General features: G+C 36.5%; 1 protein-coding gene across 2 annotated transcripts in view; it reads left to right on the forward strand.

The window, feature by feature from the left end:
• Nucleotides 1–9,066, forward strand: part of Cep164 (centrosomal protein 164) — a 72,820-nt gene extending 63,754 nt beyond the window's left edge. For both annotated transcript variants that reach the window (XM_083114085.1, XM_083114086.1), the window contains one exon: nucleotides 812–9,066. In XM_083114085.1, the coding sequence (XP_082970211.1) occupies nucleotides 812–1,041 (230 nt within the window). In that variant the 3' untranslated portion in view covers nucleotides 1,042–9,066. The remainder of the gene's footprint in view (nucleotides 1–811) is intronic.
• The last annotated feature ends 12,409 nt before the right edge of the window (nucleotides 9,067–21,475 follow it).

Here is a 21,475-nt window from a genome sequence, read left to right on the forward strand (position 1 = left end):
AATCCTCTCCCTGCAGCACTCTATACCCTGTCCCAGCTATCTCTGGAGTAGTCGTACAAAAGCAAGTCTGTGCAGGTAGTGACGCGAAATGGACCAATGAACACTTGTGAGGGAACAGGATTGCATGGAGGGGGGAAAGCAACTGCAGTTACCAGCCTTCGCTCTGCCCGCTCGATTTGCTCCCCTTCTGTGACACTATGCGTGGCCTTGCTCCAGCAACAGGGGTATATCAGACATCTCACATTTGAAGCATTGTGATAATTACAAATTTTAATTGTAAGAATGTCATTAAGCCAAACACTGATAAATTGTGGTATATTATACTTATTGTTTAACATTTTTAGCCATTCAGAATTATTAGAAATTGCTCACTGTGTTCTGTATTGCTTTAGTTTCAATCTCGAATGAATTGTTACTTGTAACATGCATACCTTATCTAGAAACAACTGTTTGATCTCAAGATCTTTTGTAATTATTTTACCAGTGAAAATTCCCACAATACCTTCATGTGAGGCATGCAGATATTAGGGGACAAACTCTCAAATTACAAGTTGTGAAAATCAGCCGTTTAAAAGTATTCACATCCATCTCATAGCATGTGCACTGTTCTATTCTAAAGCATAATATGATGTGTGTTGTAAGTTTCTCTGTGAACTTGACGATTCCAGTTTGTAGAAACGAGTATTATATTTTCTACATAAAAGAGCAAGCTTTTTTGATAAGTGTAGAAGCTGTAGGTGTCATTTATTTTCACATTTCCTTTCGCTCAAGGAGTTTGTTTAGTTATGAGGTGTCGTCATATTTTCTTCAGGGCCTCCACCTTTGCTTTACCCAGAAAGTTGCTGGCCGACACTAGCAGCGGGACAGTCCCTGATGATCGGACCGTCCCTAACCGAGCAGATACAGGCTTTCCGTCAGCACCAACAACAAGCCGAGGCGAACCAACAAACAAGTGAAGCATCTCTCGCTGAGCGAACGCAGATCTTACGCGATTGGTTGCATCAAGCCAGGCTAGATTCTGCTGAACTGGGAGCAGGATAAATCTCTCTGAAGATACGGTGAAAGCTCCGTGTAGAGAACGGATAACATTCCGTTAGCATTCCAGCAGGTAAATATATATATACAAATTATGAAACGTTTGTACTGATGAGTGTTGTTGAATGTTCACTATGATAAAAAAGATGCCAAACCATTTATCCTATTCAGAGTATAAACAATTGTACATGCAGTAATCTGTGCTATGTACGGTAGCTATAGTTGCTCTCATGTGATGAGAAGCATTATGTAAAAGTGTAACGTGCCATTTTTAAATTTATTCAACAGCAGCTGCTCTAAGCATTGACTATGGTAGCAAAGATTTATTCCAAAATGTTTATTTCAACATCCAGTAACAATGACGCTTTATAGAACATGTGTGACATGTACGTGATATAGGCTGTCTTAATGATTGATAATTTCTTGTTATTCAAACTCTGTAGATAAATGAACTCTTAAGAAATAGTGTTGCCATGCACAAAGGCCGTGATTATTATGACTATCATTCAGTAAGTCCAAGAGTACAGTGAACAATATTTATCTTTAATAATACAATCAGGAAACAAGAGTTTGTGACAATAGTTAATGAATTGAAGGTAAATGAATGCATTTTGTGTGAATATTCATGTAAATATTTATTTTCGGGTTGCAAACCTATGTACAATAAACAGTCTAAACTTGCTGAAAGTTATGTTTACATTTTGTTTAGACTTTTTTAACCCCTTTGTTTGTGCTATTGTATGGAATGATGGTTGAAGACAATATAGCCTTTAATGTACATTAAAATTTACATACATACGTAGTACATTCAGTGTTTTAAATATTAGTTGTTGCATGTGAGTATGGTCAAAAAGATATTCTAAACGAATAGGACAAAAATTGCAACATTAGCGAGCCCATACCGTGAAAAATTTCGAGAAAGAACAGATAAAACGAAGAATGAATGATAGAATGAACTCAACAGAATCTCTATTGTAACAAAGTGACAAACAGTACGAATAGAAATAAATCATGGTACTGTTTCTCTTCAAATGTGACCGTTCTTTTCGTTACACTTAGGGAGATTTCACACTGATGCAACAGGTAACATGTGTCACTTGGGAACTAGCCAATCAGCAGCAACGTTCCATACTGTACCGGCATGGCAGCCTGCACAAGCTTGTTTTCCATTGGTGAAATCCTCAAGCAACACCTGTCTCTTTGTTGTGAATTCTCCCTCAAATTTACAACATACGACTAAATTACACCCATATAAACTTGTTAATTACCCCCTTTTTTATTGTAATATGAGCATTTCACTCGGTGATTTCATCATGTTAACTACTGATGGTTGATATTTTTATTATTTACTAGAAAGAGTACTTCCTTACATCAAAATTTATATCAAGATCATATTCACTGTACTTTGAACTTAACTGAACTGCTTGTAAGATTGTTGTGTGTGGTGAAAAGAAAAAGTTTAAATGCAGAGCCATTTTTGGCAAATATGTATGTATATGTGTACATATGTAGCATATTATAATTAATGAATTATATTAGAAGTTTTATCCATGTCTGTACACTCTTGACATTTATCTCTCTGCTGACGCATGCCAAATAATCCAAGCTATGTTCCTGTACTTATGTACAAAACATATCGAAAGCACTGGAGTAATCATACACTACTTGGTATGAATGCATACTACTATCCACGTGTCATGTAACCACTACAACATTGCTGGTGTCATATTTACCTTACCTCTCCACATTCCTTAAGTAGTGCCATAAAGATTGTAAAAGTACCTGCTACGTGTATGTATATTGTTGTATGTGATAATTTAATTGTAACATGTTTGTAGAACGTGTGCAATGTTTGCACACGAGAGTCAGAGTATGTCTTATGTGACGTTGTTTACCTAAAAAAAAAAGACTGTTGATTTTATATTGTTGCTATGTTCGTCCAACTGATGTTTGCAGGTAACAATGATAGTCGTCAATTAAAGATTCAAGACTAGACACTTGATTGAACCTGCCATTTTTATTATTAGTCGTGGAGCTTTTGTACTGAGTGTACCAGCATAAGTGGAACGAGCATTACTTCCTTATTTCTGTAACTTTGCATTATGTTGTACGACATACTTTTTGTGTGCGAAGACTGTTTACATACTGTATTTCGCTGCATAATTGTCTCAGACATTATGCAAAGAAAGTGGCATGATCATTATGTGAAGCTTTTTTTTTTCTCGCCGGTATTATTGCTACTTGAACATTTTCTGGCTTGAAAGAAACTTTAACACATTAGTTGTTATTTATTTGTGCATTATAGTCGAAATATTACACTTAAGAAAAATTACTAGTGTTGCAAAGTACGGAATTACAAAATTTAATTTGTGTCCGAAGATTATGTGCCGCTATCATTGGTTTCGTTAACTGACACATTTATATAGGTATTTTACTCAAGACACCCTATTGGCATTCACAGACTGGCCATGTAACTCCCGAAGGAGCCAAAGTTGTTCTCTTGCATGTTCGTGATATCCATTGCCAACGTATAATTCCTCCAGATTTTGTGACATCTTGCTAGAGTTGGCAACCATGTCAGCCATCTACATGTCTCTCAGAAATAGAAATGCAAGTGTCCCCATTAATCTGGCTCTGACATCCACATTCGTTTTTATGGGGGTTGCAGTCTGAGAGGAATTTATTTTAACTAACATCTTATCTGTTGTCGATAAACAATTTTTGTACACAAGAACAGCATGTGACGATTATGCAATGAAATACTGTAACTCACTCAATGAGTTTTACCATAGTTTGAATAAAGAACCCTAATATTCCTTGCCAGTACTCTACCAACTGGGCTGCTAGTTCAAATAGTTTCTGGTCCACATCTCTCCTCAAGGCTTGTTACGATCTGGCTGAGCTGCCACAATATTAATTTCTAAAGGAAGCATGTGACATGATAGGTGGTTAGTTTTCACCAGTTAGTACAGAGAAATGACATCGATCCAGGTAAAGATGTTTTTGTTCATTCCAATTCAACTTAGCCCTCCTGTAGATACGTAAAGCACAACAATATTAACAATGTAGAAAAACTATTAAAGCCTCCTGGAGTTTCAAAAAAATTGTTACAACTATATATGTAGATATTGTAAGATGATAATAAGACAAAGTTTTGGTAGATATATGTGAAATACGGAAGTAATGTTCGCTCTTGTGCAACTGTGAAAGTTAAATTTCTAGTCTTTCAGTTTTTGCATTAAGCTTTCTTCTACCTCCTGTTAGTTCTTTCACATTTTTCCACTTTAACAAATAGCATATGAATTTTAAACATAAGGAAAGCATGGTTATTTTAAAAATAAATGAACTTCAACTCTCATAAGCAGGTCTCGGTTCTGCATAATACAAAATTTAGTTTTTAAGTAAAGCCACGAAGAGTTATGTGGATATCAGTAATGTAATGAACTTTTATATTTTAATGATTATTATTACTTCATTATTTAATACTTGAAAGAACAGAGTTTCAGGTTCTGAGCCAAAGGTTTTGTTGTAATGCTATGCATGTAGTGAAAATTGTTTCACTAAAATAGTTGAAGAGTGGCTGAATTTTTTAAGTTCCTTTCATCACTATACTTTTTTCTTAAATACATTTTTAGCCATAATTTTTCTAGTCATGGATAATTTGGTATGAACTGCGTTATGTTCTTTCAGTGTTATTTTGCAATGAACTTCTTTGCCATGTATTTTATTTTGCTTCAGAATAATTTAACAACGAATTTATGATATTGCCCCATTTACATTTTAATGTTTAATTTATATTTTATCATTATGTTTTGTACACCATTATTTTACCATATCAGCCTAATTCAATTAATTAGAAATAATTTTATGTTAATATGCATGTTGAGTGCAGCCAAAGGTTGTCGCAAGAATATTATGTTGAATGAAATGTTATTCAGTTTTACTTGAAGGTTCATTACATTAGTAATTAATTTATGATTTCCGTGTGCATTGAAATAAGGAAACTTTCAAAATGGAAAAAAAGGAATTTATCCTTACTATTCTGTTATAGCATTTCATTTCTTTTTTGTTTGTATATCATGGAAATGCAGATCAAAGGTAATATTTCTGAAACAATATGGTACATTAGATAAAGTTTGTTCCTGGTAAGAGGCATGAACTTTGTGTTTTAGTTCTAATGTTATCAAAAGCGAATACCAGCATGTTTACATGTTTTTAAAAATCATGAGCAAGCCTCCCCATTGGTGCAGTCATAATGCTGTTGCCTTGTAAACGAAAGGTCGCAGGTTCAATCTCTAATGGAGACACGTTGTGCAGTTATTACGTTCTCACTTTAAACTGTAGGTAAAATCCTGATTAGTCTATCTGAGTGGAAAATGCACTCTAAAAATCATGAAATATCATGGATTTTTGTATTCGGTTAATATGGCTCAGAAATTTAATTAGCATATGCACCAAAAACTGGAGGAACTGTTTATAGTTTTCTAACTCATCCGAGTTTTATTGAGAAGTGATTGTAATATCTGAGTATTGTCCATGAGTTTTGGACCTCAGTAATAAAAAACAAAATAGAAAAGGGGACAAAATATAGAACTGACAACTAAACTAAGAAGAGAATCCTCCCCTTATAAAAATCCTGGGTATGCCCCTGACGGAACTTCTCACTCGGATACATGGAGAAACCTCTTAATTATAAAATTTGTTATATAACACATGTTATATTTACTCGAAACTTCGTGCTTTGATCAGAGAAGTTCCCTAGCAAATATTAGAAAGGGCAAATAAAACAAATTGTTCATGTCTCCACTAATAATCCTTTCGGATCTTTAAAATGTCTACTAAACTTCTTTGTACATCCTACATACATCTCTGTCTTCCAGTTGATAGTAGACCCTTTCTCTGCATAACAATGGGTTAAAACTATGAAAAAATGTTGCATAAAAGGCCTATTGTTGCTAGTGCAACAACTAAGTTTCCCATTTATAATCTTGAAAGTTAATAAAAATGTATGTAAGAATTTAGTTCAGTAGTTTCTTTCTGACCTATTTATTTCAGAGGAAAACATATATGTGATGTGTATGTACTGTTATATGTGCACAATTTTATGTTCAGAGATTTTTTCAAGCATATACTGTATTTATTTGTTCATTGTACATAATGTTGACAAAAATAATAGGTAACAAGTTTGAAAAATGTACATTTCTCCTCCTGGAGCATTAAGGTCATGTGTGCATAAGAGATATCAAATTAGCAGATGGTATGCGCTGGTCAGAGTCCAAAAATATTTAACAAACCCCGACTCTTTTGTCTCCAGATGTGGGAGTTTTGAAGTGCAAAAAGTGACGTTGACACAGTCCTGATTTTTGTCCTGTCTTAAATGAGACCTTCTGCTGTCAACATGTTCTTTGCTCACTCACAGTTCAGGGAGAGGCAGAGAATCGGAGACCCATTCGTTTGCGTAGCCGCACCTTGTTGGCTGCCTTTGCCACCTGTTTCAAAACTTTTGCTGTGAGGCTTAAGTTAGACAATGCAGATTACCACAAGAATTTCACCTCGCCATGGCTACTGGACCAAACCCATTGGTTCACGGGTTCACATGACCCTCCCTGCATTAAGACTGAAAAATGAAAACTAAAATTTCAAGTTTGTTCTTTGCTCAGTCAGGCTGTAAATGCAGTGGTCTGTATATGTAGTTGAGAATGATTTGCATTCTTCTAGCCATTCTCTTTGCTTCGTATCATGGCTCAGGTAAATTCACCAACAATTTCTATATTTTTAAATTGCTTGGATTTGCCTGATCTATGGTGTTTATCTTATAACTAAGAGTGGGCAGGACAGTTTCTTTTAAATACAAGATCGGGACCTTTTTTAAATGACAACATTCGGGATGGGAACATTTCACAGGAAATTTTTGGGATGGGATATGTTCAAAATTTCCAGACGCTGTTGAAATCTCGAATTCTACATGTCATTTTCCCTTGAGTGATTGTTTTTTTGTATTTCTGGAATAAAATCTAACAATTTCCAAGAACTTTCAGACACTTACAATGCAGAAAACATCGAGAATTTACCACTTTTAAAAATGTCCATTTGAAATTTTCCTGAATTTTCAGGATCCTGAAAACTCGAGAAATCATTTCCCAAAGTTGGGATTGGGATGGGAAATTGTTTTTCCCGATCCCGTTACCAACTTTTCTGGATCTTGCACACCCCTACTTATATCTATCACCACAATTGCTTTTTACCACCCAGTGATTGTGCTCCTGTCGCAAGCTAGATTTGCACAGGCTCAGAGATTTCCAAGCCATTCCTATTTGAAACCACTGACCATGGGATTTCCAATCTGACAATTTGCTATCTCCTCTGGGTACATTGCCTTAAACAAGATATAATATATTATGGTGTATATTTATGTATCCGTGACTTCACATTGTCATTATGTATAAGAAGATATTACGTGTGCTGTGTCTATTGTATGTGGATAAAACTGTGAATTCTATTGTAATTACCTTTTCCGATTTAGTAATTGTCCACTAGTGCAGATTAGGGTACTGGTAATCTATTTTGACTTTGTAAAGCAAAGGCTTTTGAATATTCATGTTAAAACTGCCAGTATTACGAAGAACCTAGGACAGTATGGTTTCTGATTTCCTTGCATGCAATCGTCAATGGGTTTACTTTTTTCACGTGTGTCTGCTAGATTCATGTTGGGAGTGTTACTGCATGACACTCGGTATCATAACCGGATTGAATTAATTTTCAGGGTGTGATAATTGTGTGTCATGAAGAAGTTATCCACAGTGGAAACTAAATATTTGTAAATATCGTGAGTTCCTCTCTGCCATAGCTTTTTAACACTGCTTTTGAAGCCTGTCATGCAGATAACGTAGTCCAGCATCTCCAATTGGGAAGAATTTTAATTCATTTCTAGAAGGATATCAAAATACGTTCACTATAGTTCTTTGACACTAAAGAAATTTTTAAAAAAATAGTTTCTATTAAAAACATAATGTCCAACCAATCCTTGACTACTGAAATTGTAAGTTGGTTACGATAATAATATGCAGTCCATTATATCTTCTGTCCAATTCTCAACAGTCTATTCGCTTGTGGAAATGCAAATAGGAGCAGAGACAGGTTTAAAATAAGTTCGGGCTACATTTATCCTGACAGTGCTAAACAATGTAACTGGGTGATGTCACTTCATGAAGTTCCATTAACTCTTTCGCTGCAGAATTCTCTGGCACACAATATCCCTTGGCTGCGTAATTAAATTTGAAAAAATATTTTTTTTATAAACAAATAATTTTCACAATTACATTGCGTTATATATGAGAGAGAACTTACAAAATTCATTCCTTTCACTGGAAAACCGTTCTGTAGTCCCTGGTGGTATGATATTTTGAAAAATTTTAAAATTTTGACAATACTATCTAGGACACCAAAATATCTAGCTACAGGGCCTGCTTTTTCATCCTAATATTTCAAGCATTCTACAATCACAACCACATTATGGCCAGCAGTGAATTCTGAGAAAGTTTCTTCTACTAATCAATAAATACTTGTGTCTAAATTTTGTTATTAATCTGTATGTTGTGCTATTAAGAAATAATTCTAGGGATGCAGTTTCATTTGGTTAAAGAAATTAATGATTTTCATTATTAAAATGGCAAAGAAGTGATAATCATTTAATTCTGTTTGTCTAGCCAATGCAGGATATGCATACGTATTTTTCTCAGTGGATGCAAATCTGATCTATTCTAGCGAATCTTCTTTTTGCTGAGAAATTTCAGCGTAAAAATCATAATTTAGTTGGTATGTTTTAAAAAATAAATTAATAAAACCAAAAGTAGTATACATTTAATATGTTTTTTTTGTACAGATTAGGGCTTTATTGCCTACTAGATATTTTATAATAATTAAGTGAAAAATGAATTAATAGTTACCAAATTGAGATACATACTAAAGATTGTTTTATTTGTGTGTTGTAAATTTTTTTATAGCTGTGAAAATGTGATAACCTGTACTGCAGATTTTTCATGAAATATATTATAGAACAAAGCTTTGTTTTCTTTTGAAACTTCTACCGCATTGGGCCTATCAAAGATATGTTGATATTCATTTTTTTTTTCCTTTGGGAATTCCTCATAAACCTAGGACTTTGAGAGTAAAACTTTATGTAGGTTGGAACCACTTAGGGCACCATAAGGTTAAGGGCCAGTTTTGCACAAGTTTCACAGTCTTTTTATTTCTGTCAAAATGGGCTCGAATATTGAACACAATCTCTGGGTATTTTAGATTACATATACACAGCATTCCCTGACATTCGCTACGAGACTTGGCAGCAAGCAGCCCGGCATCAGCGCTTGTCTTTCGTGGTTAATGGGGTCCGCGACAGTTGCTAGAGTCTGCTATTAATATTATAGTTTTCATATTGTGTACTAACCTTCACTACAGAAGGTGTAGAAAATGATGTCCCTCTGCTGCAACACATTAGTGGCATCGCCGAAGGAAATCGGCATTTACACGTGCAAGTTCGTCTACTGTAACTCTCCCGATTTCTCGTACAATACTCTCTTTTAACTCATGGATGGTGTGCAGATTGTCTTTGTATACTTTATTTTTTAGATTTCCCCATTTTTCTTTCCACTTTTATTCAGAACTGACCCTGTTGCCCTAAACTTTTTTACGTGGTTTAATATAGTGGTCCTATGTGGAACGGGAACACCAGGAAATTTTGTTGCAAAACGTCGTCGCACTTCTCCACAATTCCTCTTTCCAAAGTAACACTCGACAAGATAAATCCTTTGTTGTAATGTAAACTTTTGTGGTGCCATATTAAGCCACAATCTTCAACACACGGACACGACACAACACAACTTCCGAGGGAGGATTATACTGGCGTCAGTCTGCAATGTCAACAGAAAGGGAAAGAAAGCGAAGGCAGGGAGAGCGAAAAAAAACAGACTGTCACAGACCCCGTTCACCGGGAAAGACAATCGCTGATGCCGGGCTGCTTGCTGCCGAGTCTCGTAGCGAATGTCAGGGAATGCTCTGTGTCCCACACCGTGGCTGTGTGGTCTAAGGTGTCATGCTTTGTGCTCTGACTATGGGATGCATTCAGGTTCGAGTCTCCTAGGAGAAGTGTAACAACTTTTCGCCTGAGATTTCGGTCTGTGTATGGGACGGGTGGCCACTAACCATCGTGAGGAAATTGGGGAGCTACAAACGAGTAACGTAACCCAGTCACGGAAACCTACAACAATAACTGGGAGTTCGTCGTTCTGACTGCATGTCACCCCTCAACTTGGATGATCGCTCACCCAGGCAGTGAGGCCAGCCTCACGGACTGTTGCGCCACAGGTTATTATATTACCTCATGTGGTGGTTGCAATCAGCTCTTTGTGAATTATCAAGCTAACTAAACTTATTAAAAAAAAAAAAAAAAAAAAAAAAAGAACAACATGAAGTGTATTTACACTTGTACATATTTCATTTGGAGAATAGAAACTGGTCCAAGTTTCACTGAAGTGAAGTGTGTGTAAATCAACAATAAAATGTGTTTTGTAAACATTTAGAATATAGCAAGTGACAAGTTTCTGAAAATGACATTCTTGTGAAGCTAATAATGAATATATTACAATGCAATAGAATTGTAATTCCACAGATTTAAGGCTTATTCGAATGGGCCAAACATGTTTATACACAGGGATCACTAAACTTTGTACCATTTGGGACATTTACACCTTCCATGGTTTGGCAATACAAATTTTAGATTCTACACTATGCTTTAAAGGTTTTCTTCTGATTATACATGATATTATTATACCTTTGGGTGGTTTATATGTATTTTCTTTGTATTAAGTAGACATTTTTCCTTGTAAATAAGAATGCCCTAGCTAGAGGTTGAACAGAGGATAGGGTGATTTTTTAATAACCATTTCGAAAAATGTGATATAAGATTTTTAACTAACAAATATGAAAGTGAAAGTAAATTGTGGAAATTGCAAGTGGCGAAATAAAAATACTATAAATAGTATATCTGATATATTTTCTGTTGTTGACAATCTGGTTTTTTTTTTAAAAAAAATCCTCCTTTCACAGCACTGATTCATCTATCGTGTTCTGACATAATTTCTCCGATTAAAATCAAATTAAACTTGCAATTTTATATAACAGCATCGAATTCCACACATATTTAAATGGGTAAACAGTTGCCCGCCTCTAGCACAAGGATACAACTATCGTGCTGCCACCTACAATTTGCTTTGCCCGATTAGCCCCATGCCACAGCCAAGTTCGTGTGGCAGCACTGTATGAAAAAGAAAATGTGCGTTACTTTTTATCGATGTGGAATTTGATTGCCATTTGTCATGGTTTGACCACATTCTTTGGGCTTTGTTCTGAATAGAGGAAACTGAATTTTCGGAATGTTTTTCTTGTTTGTGTGAAGCGATTCCAGTGTGAACTCAGGTGTAAAGAAGTTCGAAACATAGTTCGTGCACAGTTTTTATTTACGACTGTGAGGAGAAATACAGAAAATTCAGTCAAAATAAGTGCATTTGCATTATAAGATAGTGTTGTTCTCGTGCAGTGGCGTGCCCAGGATTTTCGAAAGGGCGGGGTTAGGTATACATTTTTAGTAGTCAGTCCTCATTTTGCCATCTTTTCCTGCGTTTGATGTTCCTTTTTTAGGAATACTGGGCCAAAAGGGGGGGGGGGTATAACCCCCACCAACTCCCCTTGGGCACGCCACTGTTCTCGTGTTATAACTTCAAATACTCGAGATGACATACGTATTAAACCATTTTACGTGAACATAGAAAGCTCTAGCAGGTAAGTGGAGACGAATGCCGTATTGTCTGTAAACTATGTGTGAAACTGCCATAGAAATAATTTTCGGCTTGACAAAGAAGCATTCTGTGGAGTTGTGTGTGTTACAGTGCATGTAACATTGCAATCAAAAGAGTCTCAGTGGATTAAAATCTGGAAACTTTTATTGCGAAGTGTGCTGTGAATGTCATTGCAACCCCATTCCATTAGGGATTGTGCGAGGGAAATGTCGATGGTTCCAAGCTGTACCACGGAGAGGCGCTGTCATCGTGTTTTCAAAGTGATGAGAGAGAGAGAGAAAGATGCAATCGCAGTGGCTTGCATTATTGTTACCCTGCCTCTGCGTTGCTAAAATACATATGTATAGGGTGACCAGACATACTCTTTTTAAGAGTATTATACTCTTTTAGAGGTTCATATACTCTATACTCTTTTCAATTTGCAAAAATCCCCAAATATACTCTTTTCCTTGCTATTTAATTTCATTCATTATTTTACGCGTAAAAATGCCTTAAAATCCACGGAACGGAAAACGTCAAGATGTCAACAAACTGAAGTATTTACTCCTTGACTCAAGAATTTCCTATGAACAATTTCAAGTGTCATTTTCATATTCCATCAACAAGCAAAACATATTTCAAATTCATTGGAATTTAATGATAATGATTAGGGCTGAGCCAATACCACTTTGAACCGATACCGATACCGATACTCTTACCGATTCCCGCCGATACCGATACTGATTGAAAATTGCAATAATTAAAATTTGTTCAAAATATTGATCAATATTGGTGTACAAATATTCTCCTCCAATTATATGCATCAACATACCAAGAAATTTGCTTCAGAATATTCAAGAATTGCATCAGAATATTAAAATAGATATTATGTAGTCACAAAATATAGTTTTTTGTGCAAAATTAGTGTAAAATAAAAAGGAAGTTTTAATTTTGCATAATTTCCAGGATAATTAGACTGTCAAGAAGTCGCGCGGGTTTTTTTCGGACCCCGTGAAAGAGCAAAATGCATGCGCACCTTCAACCTATAGACTATACTCTTTTTGGTCAACAAATATCTGGTCACCCTACATATGTAGAGCTGTCAAAAGCTCTTTGCCTTCGTCTTCTTTCAATTTAAATGTACGTATAATAAATAAATAACAGGTTCGTTACAATAGACCGTGTTAAAAATGTAAACATAAACATTGGTGAGGTCTTGCGCGGTCCCCCCGGAACTTCCGGTTTAGGCCAGTCCCCGTTGTTGCCAGTGCAGATTCCCCGGCATACGAAATAAGAAATGAGCGCTTGTTTTCATCAATTGTGCGACGATAGTCAAGAAAGGTATTTGTTAAAGTTCTACTATGAAGGAGTGGACGTCTAGAATCCGTAGGATGATCAACTGCAGAACAGATTATTAAAATATGACGTGTCTTTGTGGCCGCCAGTTGTATAGCATACTACATACAAGTGTCTCATGTACACGCACGACGAACTCAAAACGTACAAAAGTTTAGATATATTCAATTATTTTGTAAATGGAAAAGTGAAGGAAAGATAATTGTATAAAACTAGTGATATTATTATATTATAAAGTAAAGTAAAGCTTAAGTGAATCTTTGCTAACAAATCTGCAGAAGTAATGACACATAACAAATGCTAAAGTAAATATATGTGCTTTCAACGTCGCCTTTCCACCTGAGGGATTTAGGGAAAACCTATGATATGGCATGCCACTTTCACTTGCACGAATATACTTCAAACAACAAGGGAGTTTTCAGACTGAAGCGACAAGCGATATCGGGATTTCGCACAGAAGCATTGGATCTAAAGCAAACCATTCATCAGACACGCTTGTGCAAACAACAGGCCGGGGCAACACAATGCACGGTATTGATAAAACGGTCCAGTCCAAGCGACACCTCCAATTTGTCGTGTCGCTTTAATTCGGTAGGTGTTTTTTTTTTATTTTTGAATGTTGGTTTCCAAGAAACACGTATCGCTGCAATTTGAAAGCTTCGTTTCGAACCAGTTCATCACGAGAAAATGCACATGTCGCTTGGACTGGACTGTTGTTTTGTCAGCACCATGCATCGTGTCGCCTCGGTCTGTTGTACTCGTATGTAAGGTGAATTGTTTCTTTAGAGTAAAGGGGTTGTTGCTTGTCGCTTCGGGTTGTAATCTCCGTGCCACTTAAAAGTGAATCCTCAGTGATCAATGAAATTTTTCGAACCGAAGCGACACAACAAGCTGCTCGTGTCGCTCAGATTCCCAATGGCGTGTGTTGTGCCGCCTGAGACTTGATTTCCCATGAGCGGTAAATGCTTATTTATAGACCAAATGGACCTGTGTCGCTTGTCACTTCGGTACGAACCACTGCTGTCGCGTGTCGCTTCGGTTTGAAACCTCACTAAGAGGCGTGCTTTTCACCACAACACAATACGCAGATAAACGATCAACATGCTTAACAAAATGCAAGTCGTACAAATACTTTCCGGGTACCAATCCTTTCTTCGTTCTGCTTGTATCAACAGGTTTCGTCTCTCTACGTCCTTCGGAAACCTACGAAGTGATACTTGACTCAATAAATTTGTTCCCGATCGAACTGTGCTACCATATCCCACAAAGTTGACACCCTATTTCCTTGTAAAAGAATCTCCACCTTGCTCTTTCATATTAACGTCCATAGCACCTTAAGCGTAACCGGATGTTCGAGGGGGACCAGACGAGTGCGCATGCTCCGCAGTAGCTCCGCCTTTAACACCGTCTATTGTATGCAAAACACGAGATGCGAGAGAGAGAGAGAGGTGAAGACCCATAGACTCGAACCAACAGCCGCCACTGATTGCACAATATCATAATCGAGTGTTGCGATGGTTGCTATGCTATGGACGCATTTCGTGGTCTGCTCCCTCGTAGCCAAGTAGTTAGCGCTCTCACCTTTGGTGCGAGCAGTCCCGGGTTCGATTCCCAGTGGGTGGGAGCCCTCGAAATTTCTGCGTTGACCCAGCGTCGTTAGGACAACTCGGAAGCTACTTCAAATGAAGTAGCGGGCTCCGGTCACGAAAGCCAGAAAATCATTGGCGATGGGATTCGATGGGCTCACCGCGCGTCACCGAATGAAAGCTGACCTGGCAGGCTCTGGCCCTTCGAGGGCTGTTGGGCCTCGGAATTTAGTTTAGTTTTAGCGTGTGCAGCTTGAATGGAATCGCTGAACTATTTCCTACTCCACTGGCTGTGTACTGATTTTATGTTGCACACAAGTAACAGATTTGTGAACGTGGGAAGGAATCGCGTGTCTTTAATGGCAGCCATTTCCTCTAATGTTGACATTGTTGTTATTAATTTATATGTTTATGGACGACCTGATAATCTCCACAAATTTCGTGAAGACGCTCATTTCCAGAAGGTAGAACTGTATACCTGTGTACAGTTTTCTCTCCAGTGATCATAAATATCGTGTGGGCAGTGGTTTCTAAAGTGTGCGCCGCGAAATCTTCCAATTATTTTCACTGAATTTACACTTATTCCAATTTTTTTAAACTTAAGGCCAAGTAAAATAACCACACAAAGTGAGCGTTAAAAGTGTTAGATAGGCCTATATTCTGACTTGTGCGCTGCGAAAAAACTCTTAAGGGCGCCGTGAAACGAAAGAGTTTGGGAATCCCTGGATTAAGTCATAGTTTTATCAAAAGTGGATAGATTTACACAAAGTTTCTGTTCCCATGTCCGTAAGAATCTTTCTGCAAACTAAAATTTCGCCTGCGTTGTAGTTCAGGTGTTGTAAGCGCCGCAGTGGGCATGATGATAGTGATTTCTTTACAACTCAACAGCATCATCATCATCATACAGATACATAAAAGGCACAGTGCGCTACGACGCCAGGATTCGATTCCCGGCCTGGTCATGAATGTGTGTGTCTTCATGAATTTCATCCTCACTCTCAACTTCGCCATTAGCCAAAAGTGCCAGGCAGAAAAGCGAAGTAAAATAAACCAAATCAATCTCTAAAAAAATAAAACATGAAAGGCAGACTCTTCAGCAGAGTAATACTTTTAAAAAATATATTTGAGTGCCTACTAGTAATAACGATATTCTGCACCATATAAATTGAGTAAACGCAAGACATGTAATTTGCACTGTAAGTCTTGAGATGTAGGTGCTGAGAACAAAATTTAAGTATATTTTTTTTACCATTGAGGGTCTATCTGGTGAGAGATTTAACAAGCCACTACAGTAAAGGATTCTACTATATTGGATCCATCCCAGCAGGCATAGAGTCGGGCATTTTTCTTCGTTCATTTGTGTATGTTTTCGACATTATCCTTAGTAAAGTATATTTGAAGTCAGTGGCGGCGATTAGGGGGCTGAGGGGACACTCCCCCCCCCCCTTTGCCACTTTTGCATCCGTACTATGCTAAACCTTATCCACCAAGGGAAAGTAAACTGTCCTGTCCTTCTGTCCTTGCACACCCAGTTTTGTAACCTAATCGCCGCCACTGCTTGAAGTCAAAACTAATTTCTTATATTTGTTGTAACAGAAACTCTCCCTTTCACAGAAATTTTTGGTTGGGGGAAATTTTAGGACAATATTATTAGTGAATAAATCCCACCCTCTCCCTCCCGGATTACGCATCCTATTGCCTGTTATCCTATTAAGGTAAGAACACTGTAACATCCCCTTAAATTGCGTCTCTACCTAATGGTTCATCTTCCACGGTCTCTCTCTCTCTCTCTCTCTCTCTCTCCTTCTTTCTAGTCTTTTGGAAAAATCAATGAAACCTGCCTTATTCTTCAGTCTGCGAACTTCGCCATGTTAATTGCCATTAATTTAAAACTTTATATTAATTTTAACATAACGCGCGTTGCGGTGCAGAAAGTTTTGCCCCCGCCAATCGACACGGGACGGGTATTAATTTGATTTATTGCTCTCTTTCTGAATTTAATTACGGATTTAATTTCACCTTTTCATCTGAGTCCCGAGTGGAAGATCCTCGCTCGCTTTCCTCTGAGCTGTAGCTCGAGGGAACCTTCTGGCCACGAGAAACAAGCGAAGGTCTGGTGAATTTCACTTTAATTACGATGATGAATGAGTGAAGCCAATATATATTCTTTTTTTTATCCCGTTTGCGGGATGGAATGTTTTCCAGTGGATGTTGTGCTTCCCCCTACCGCACCCTCTTCAAAGTATCAAGCGCGGCAGGTTACTATTGGCAAAACTTGTATTGTTTTTCGTGATAAAAATAAAACGTTTTTTACGTTTTAAATGGTTGTTAATCAAGTACAAGAACACGTTTTTAACATAAAAATGTCAAGAAAACGTATTTTCTAAGAAGTATTGCCGGTAAGAAATCTTTCAAATGAAGTAACGTTTTTTGAGTTGCGATATTTTTTCTGTTCTCGGCAATTATCAGTTTTAAAATCCTGGTTAAAAACACTGTTTATTCATGTATCGTGTGCCCATATAATATCGTAGGTTAAAACTATTAATTAAACTTGCAAATTAATATACAGCAAATTATATACATCAGCATGTATTTAAATGGGAAAAACAATTGCCTGTCTGAAGGATACACAATAAGACATTTCGTATACTTAGAACTCTTCACTCTCAAAAATAGAAATGGGGAGATCACTTTATGCTGGGGTCGCATTAGTTCTTTACCGCTTTTATTTGAAAATGTTGATTTTCTAAAAATTTCGAAGGAGGGGCTGTAGCGCCATCAGCCCCCCCCCCTTGCGTACGCCAGTGACCTAGAGAGCACTGTAGCCATTCACTTATTTTTATGACATTTGTTTAGAGATTTTCCACCTTCTCGAAAATAATAAAACGACCAAGAAGCAAGATTTAAACTGAAATTAATAAAAATTATTGTTCGTGTTCAATCATGCTGTATAAAAAATTGAACTGCATATTTATATTGTACTCCACTCTACTTTTCATTGAACGATAATTTCGCACTATGTATGTAAAAATACGTGCTTCAAGTATGTTATTGGAAAACAAAAAAAAGAGAATCAATTGAATTGTAAAAGTGTATTGACGTGTTTCTATTGAACGACGAAAGTTGAATGATTCACTCTTTTAGCATCATCAAGTTGGCAGCCCTGTTTATCAAGGTAACTTAATATACTATAAGGTAGCGCCATCCGAAAATTGCCGATCATGCACGAGCGCATGACGTCATGTGGGAGGATCGGTTATGCTCGGTGCCCCTTCGGTTATGTTCGTTCGGGGCTTGGCCGAAGCAAACGGCCGCTATCATTTCTATGCGAGTTTCAGAGAGGGAAAGTGTTTCATTACTTTGAGGGGTAAATATTAATTATCATACTTCGGGGTGGTATTGAGGTATTCCTTTAATGATTAGTAACATAATTAAAACATGCTACTTTTAAAAGAGGGAAAATTGCACATGCAAACGTATTGTAAAAATTCATGTTTCTGAAACCTGATCGATATATTACAAAGAAGGTTGTCCGTGTTCTCATTAGAATTTCAGATTTCATAATTTTATAAATCGTATTATGATTTTAATAAGAAACGTTGCATGCTAAAGAAGAATTGCATAGTGAAAGAGTTACAAAGAAAGAATTGATTGACAGATTTGGTTTATTTTTGCTTTTCTGTCTTTTTTAAATATGAAAGTAAAACCCATAAGAGGATCTCTTTCTTTGTTTCCACAAGCCGGCCTCCTTGGCGTAGTGGTTAGCACATCAAACTTCAACGCCAGAGGTTTGGGTTCGAATCCTGGCTTGAGCATGAATGTTTGTGAGTGTTCATTCATCATTTCATCACTCATCCCTATCTTCGCAAATTAGCCAAAAGTGGCACAAGAAGCGAAGTAAATTAAGCAAATCAATCAATAAATATTTGTTTTCACATATACTATCACATTTACTAAATTCTCAATTTTCTCATTAAGGACAAACCAATGTCTGACCCGATTGGATTCGAATCAGGGACCCCTGGCGTCGAAGCGCGATGTGCTAACCACTACGCCAAGGATATCGACAGAGGCCTCCGAGGTACTACGGGCCTCACAGAACGTCACAGGAGTACTATCGGATTATGAATTATGGATATTAGAGTTTGGATAATAAATAAATAAACTATATAATATATAATCTATATATAAAAAAAACACCCGTTCTTTATTTATAGAATCTCAAAGAGAGCGATAGTTTGCCAAACTAAAAAATAATCCTATTTTGTTCTCACGATGATAAAAATAGAAGGCATAATCAAAAATAAACTGGTAACTATAGATTAACACAGAATTGAATAAGCTGAATTTTGATGTAACTCGTTTTTATGTGGTTCGACTGATTAACTTTTAATTGAGTCCAAACTTGAATATCCCTAATTTTTAATCCGATAGTAGTCCTGTATAATATATTTACAACATTTAACACAACGCACTACAAAAGCCTAATATTTAGTTTTCTGACTGATTAGTTCCTTCTTATTCATTCAGAACGTTGCAATCATTTCCAGGAACATTTCAAATTTTACATAACATCAGAAAGTATTAAAATTATACTGATATACTTAAAATCCAATCTTTACCATTCTCCATAATGTAACTTTATATTTGAAATTATCAAGTGAAAGAAGCAATATACAATCTAGATAAAATTTTACTCTGCATTTGAAACTTACTCTAAATTCGAAAGAATTCCCAACCTTCTTCATATATGTATTTACTGTACAATAATTTACGTACGGATCAAAGTTCCACATGCAAATTTTTTTTGGAAAGTTTTATGTAGAGGAAGAATGATGAAATAGTTTGTAAGATAGTAGTTTCAGACTTTGAAAACGCAATTCCAGTTTGTAATTTGCAGATATTTTAAATTCTCTGGTTCAAATTTGGCTGCAAGTTATCGTTGTCATAGTTCTGAAAAGTATTTTTTCGTATTAAGAACTTTACATACAAACGCGTGCAGAAGACGGGACAAAGTGTACAAGTACTAATTTAACTAAGTTAACCTACTCGAAATACTTGATGAGTGCTAGGAACATCAAACTTAAATGTCTTAACCTACTAATTCAAGCCTATAGAAATAGATTCATGATCACACGGTAAATGAAACTCTTTGAGAATATCGATGAAAATATCTTGGTTCTTTGTTTAATTAAACAATAAAGGAGAAAAGTTACATGAACTCACAATGATTGACCGTGCAAGTGTACAAATGATTAATCGTTAAAGAACTTTGTCCGCAGATTTTCCGTTTACATTTACATTTGTGTCTGAGTTGTATAACCGGAAATATACTCCAAGGCTGATATGCGACACACATTTGTACAATAACGAAGTAACTTGCATTACATTAATCATAGATCTTGCTCTTTTTTACAGAAATGTACTACAAAGAAATAATGTAACATCCATTGGTTTATATTGAGTACAAGGCTACAAAATTATCCACAATGTATTTGTAAATTACCAATATTGAACAAAGTTGCAAAAATTTCAATAATGGGTGTAATATTCACTCATGCAATATTTACCATCGTGCATTCAACGCTATGTAACTCGAATTGAAGATGTAAGTAAATTTCATTTCCAATAGCGTGAAAGTTAATACGCGATCTTCGAAATGCACATTTCCGACAACGTTTTTCACAATAATTTGAACATTCAAATCACAATCAACATCGGTTTGTGTTAAATAAATGAATTTGTTAGTAATTATAAATCCGACTTACATATACCAAATCAGTTAGGCTCACTACATACTTCACACTAGTTGAACACATTTTCAAGATATTGATGGCTTTTCTTGTAGTACTGTCGGTTAGGTTACGTTGTAGATTTTGAACTTCTTTATTTAGTTAAAACAGGTTGAAAGAGGTTGTTTGTAATCTTTAATTTATTTGCTTCATTATGCAGACGTGTGTTTCTCCTTTGTAAACGATCGAATATGTTTTCCAACAACGAAACATTGCTTGCAGTTTGTGTATATACCTTCGTCTATATATTTTTCTCTTTTTTGGCAGCATAGTCTTTAGCCTGTTTAGGGCACGTCTCCTTATTGCATGTCTTTCGTAGCGTACATCTCTGCAAACCTTATCAACACGTCCTACAAGCGAATCATATTGTGAAGATAAGTGTTTAGGAGAACTACACCATTTCCTCGATTATTTGGTACTAAAGTAATTGGGTGTAATTTTAGCGATGGCACTGCAGTTGGCTTCAGCATGTTCTTTGGTGGAAAATACAGAAATTCTGCTTTTAGATCTCGCAAATAGTCTTCTTCACAATAATTGGCACGGCACACTTGCGTTTTTTACATTTCGTCTACAAGCATGAATCCACTGTTTACTTACGCAATTATCGACTGGAAATCTATGATATTTTATGTCAGTTCCTTTAGTTTTCTGGTTATAGTTTTCATAGGTTGCTACAGCACAATTAGACATGATTGCAGTCTACAAGTACAAAAATACAATAAAAATAAATCGAACGCTACAAAATCAACAACCTGCTTGTTCCGATTTTTGCGACGTGTTAGTAGCTAAATGTACCCCGCACCAAACTTACTGCACATAGCAACGAGAACCGTCAAACCCGATCCTCCCAGATGACGTAATGCATACGTACTTC

Source organism: Lepisma saccharinum, chromosome 28 (assembly GCF_977018435.1).
Source record: "Lepisma saccharinum chromosome 28, izLepSacc3.1, whole genome shotgun sequence".
NCBI lineage: Eukaryota > Metazoa > Arthropoda > Insecta > Zygentoma > Lepismatidae > Lepisma > Lepisma saccharinum.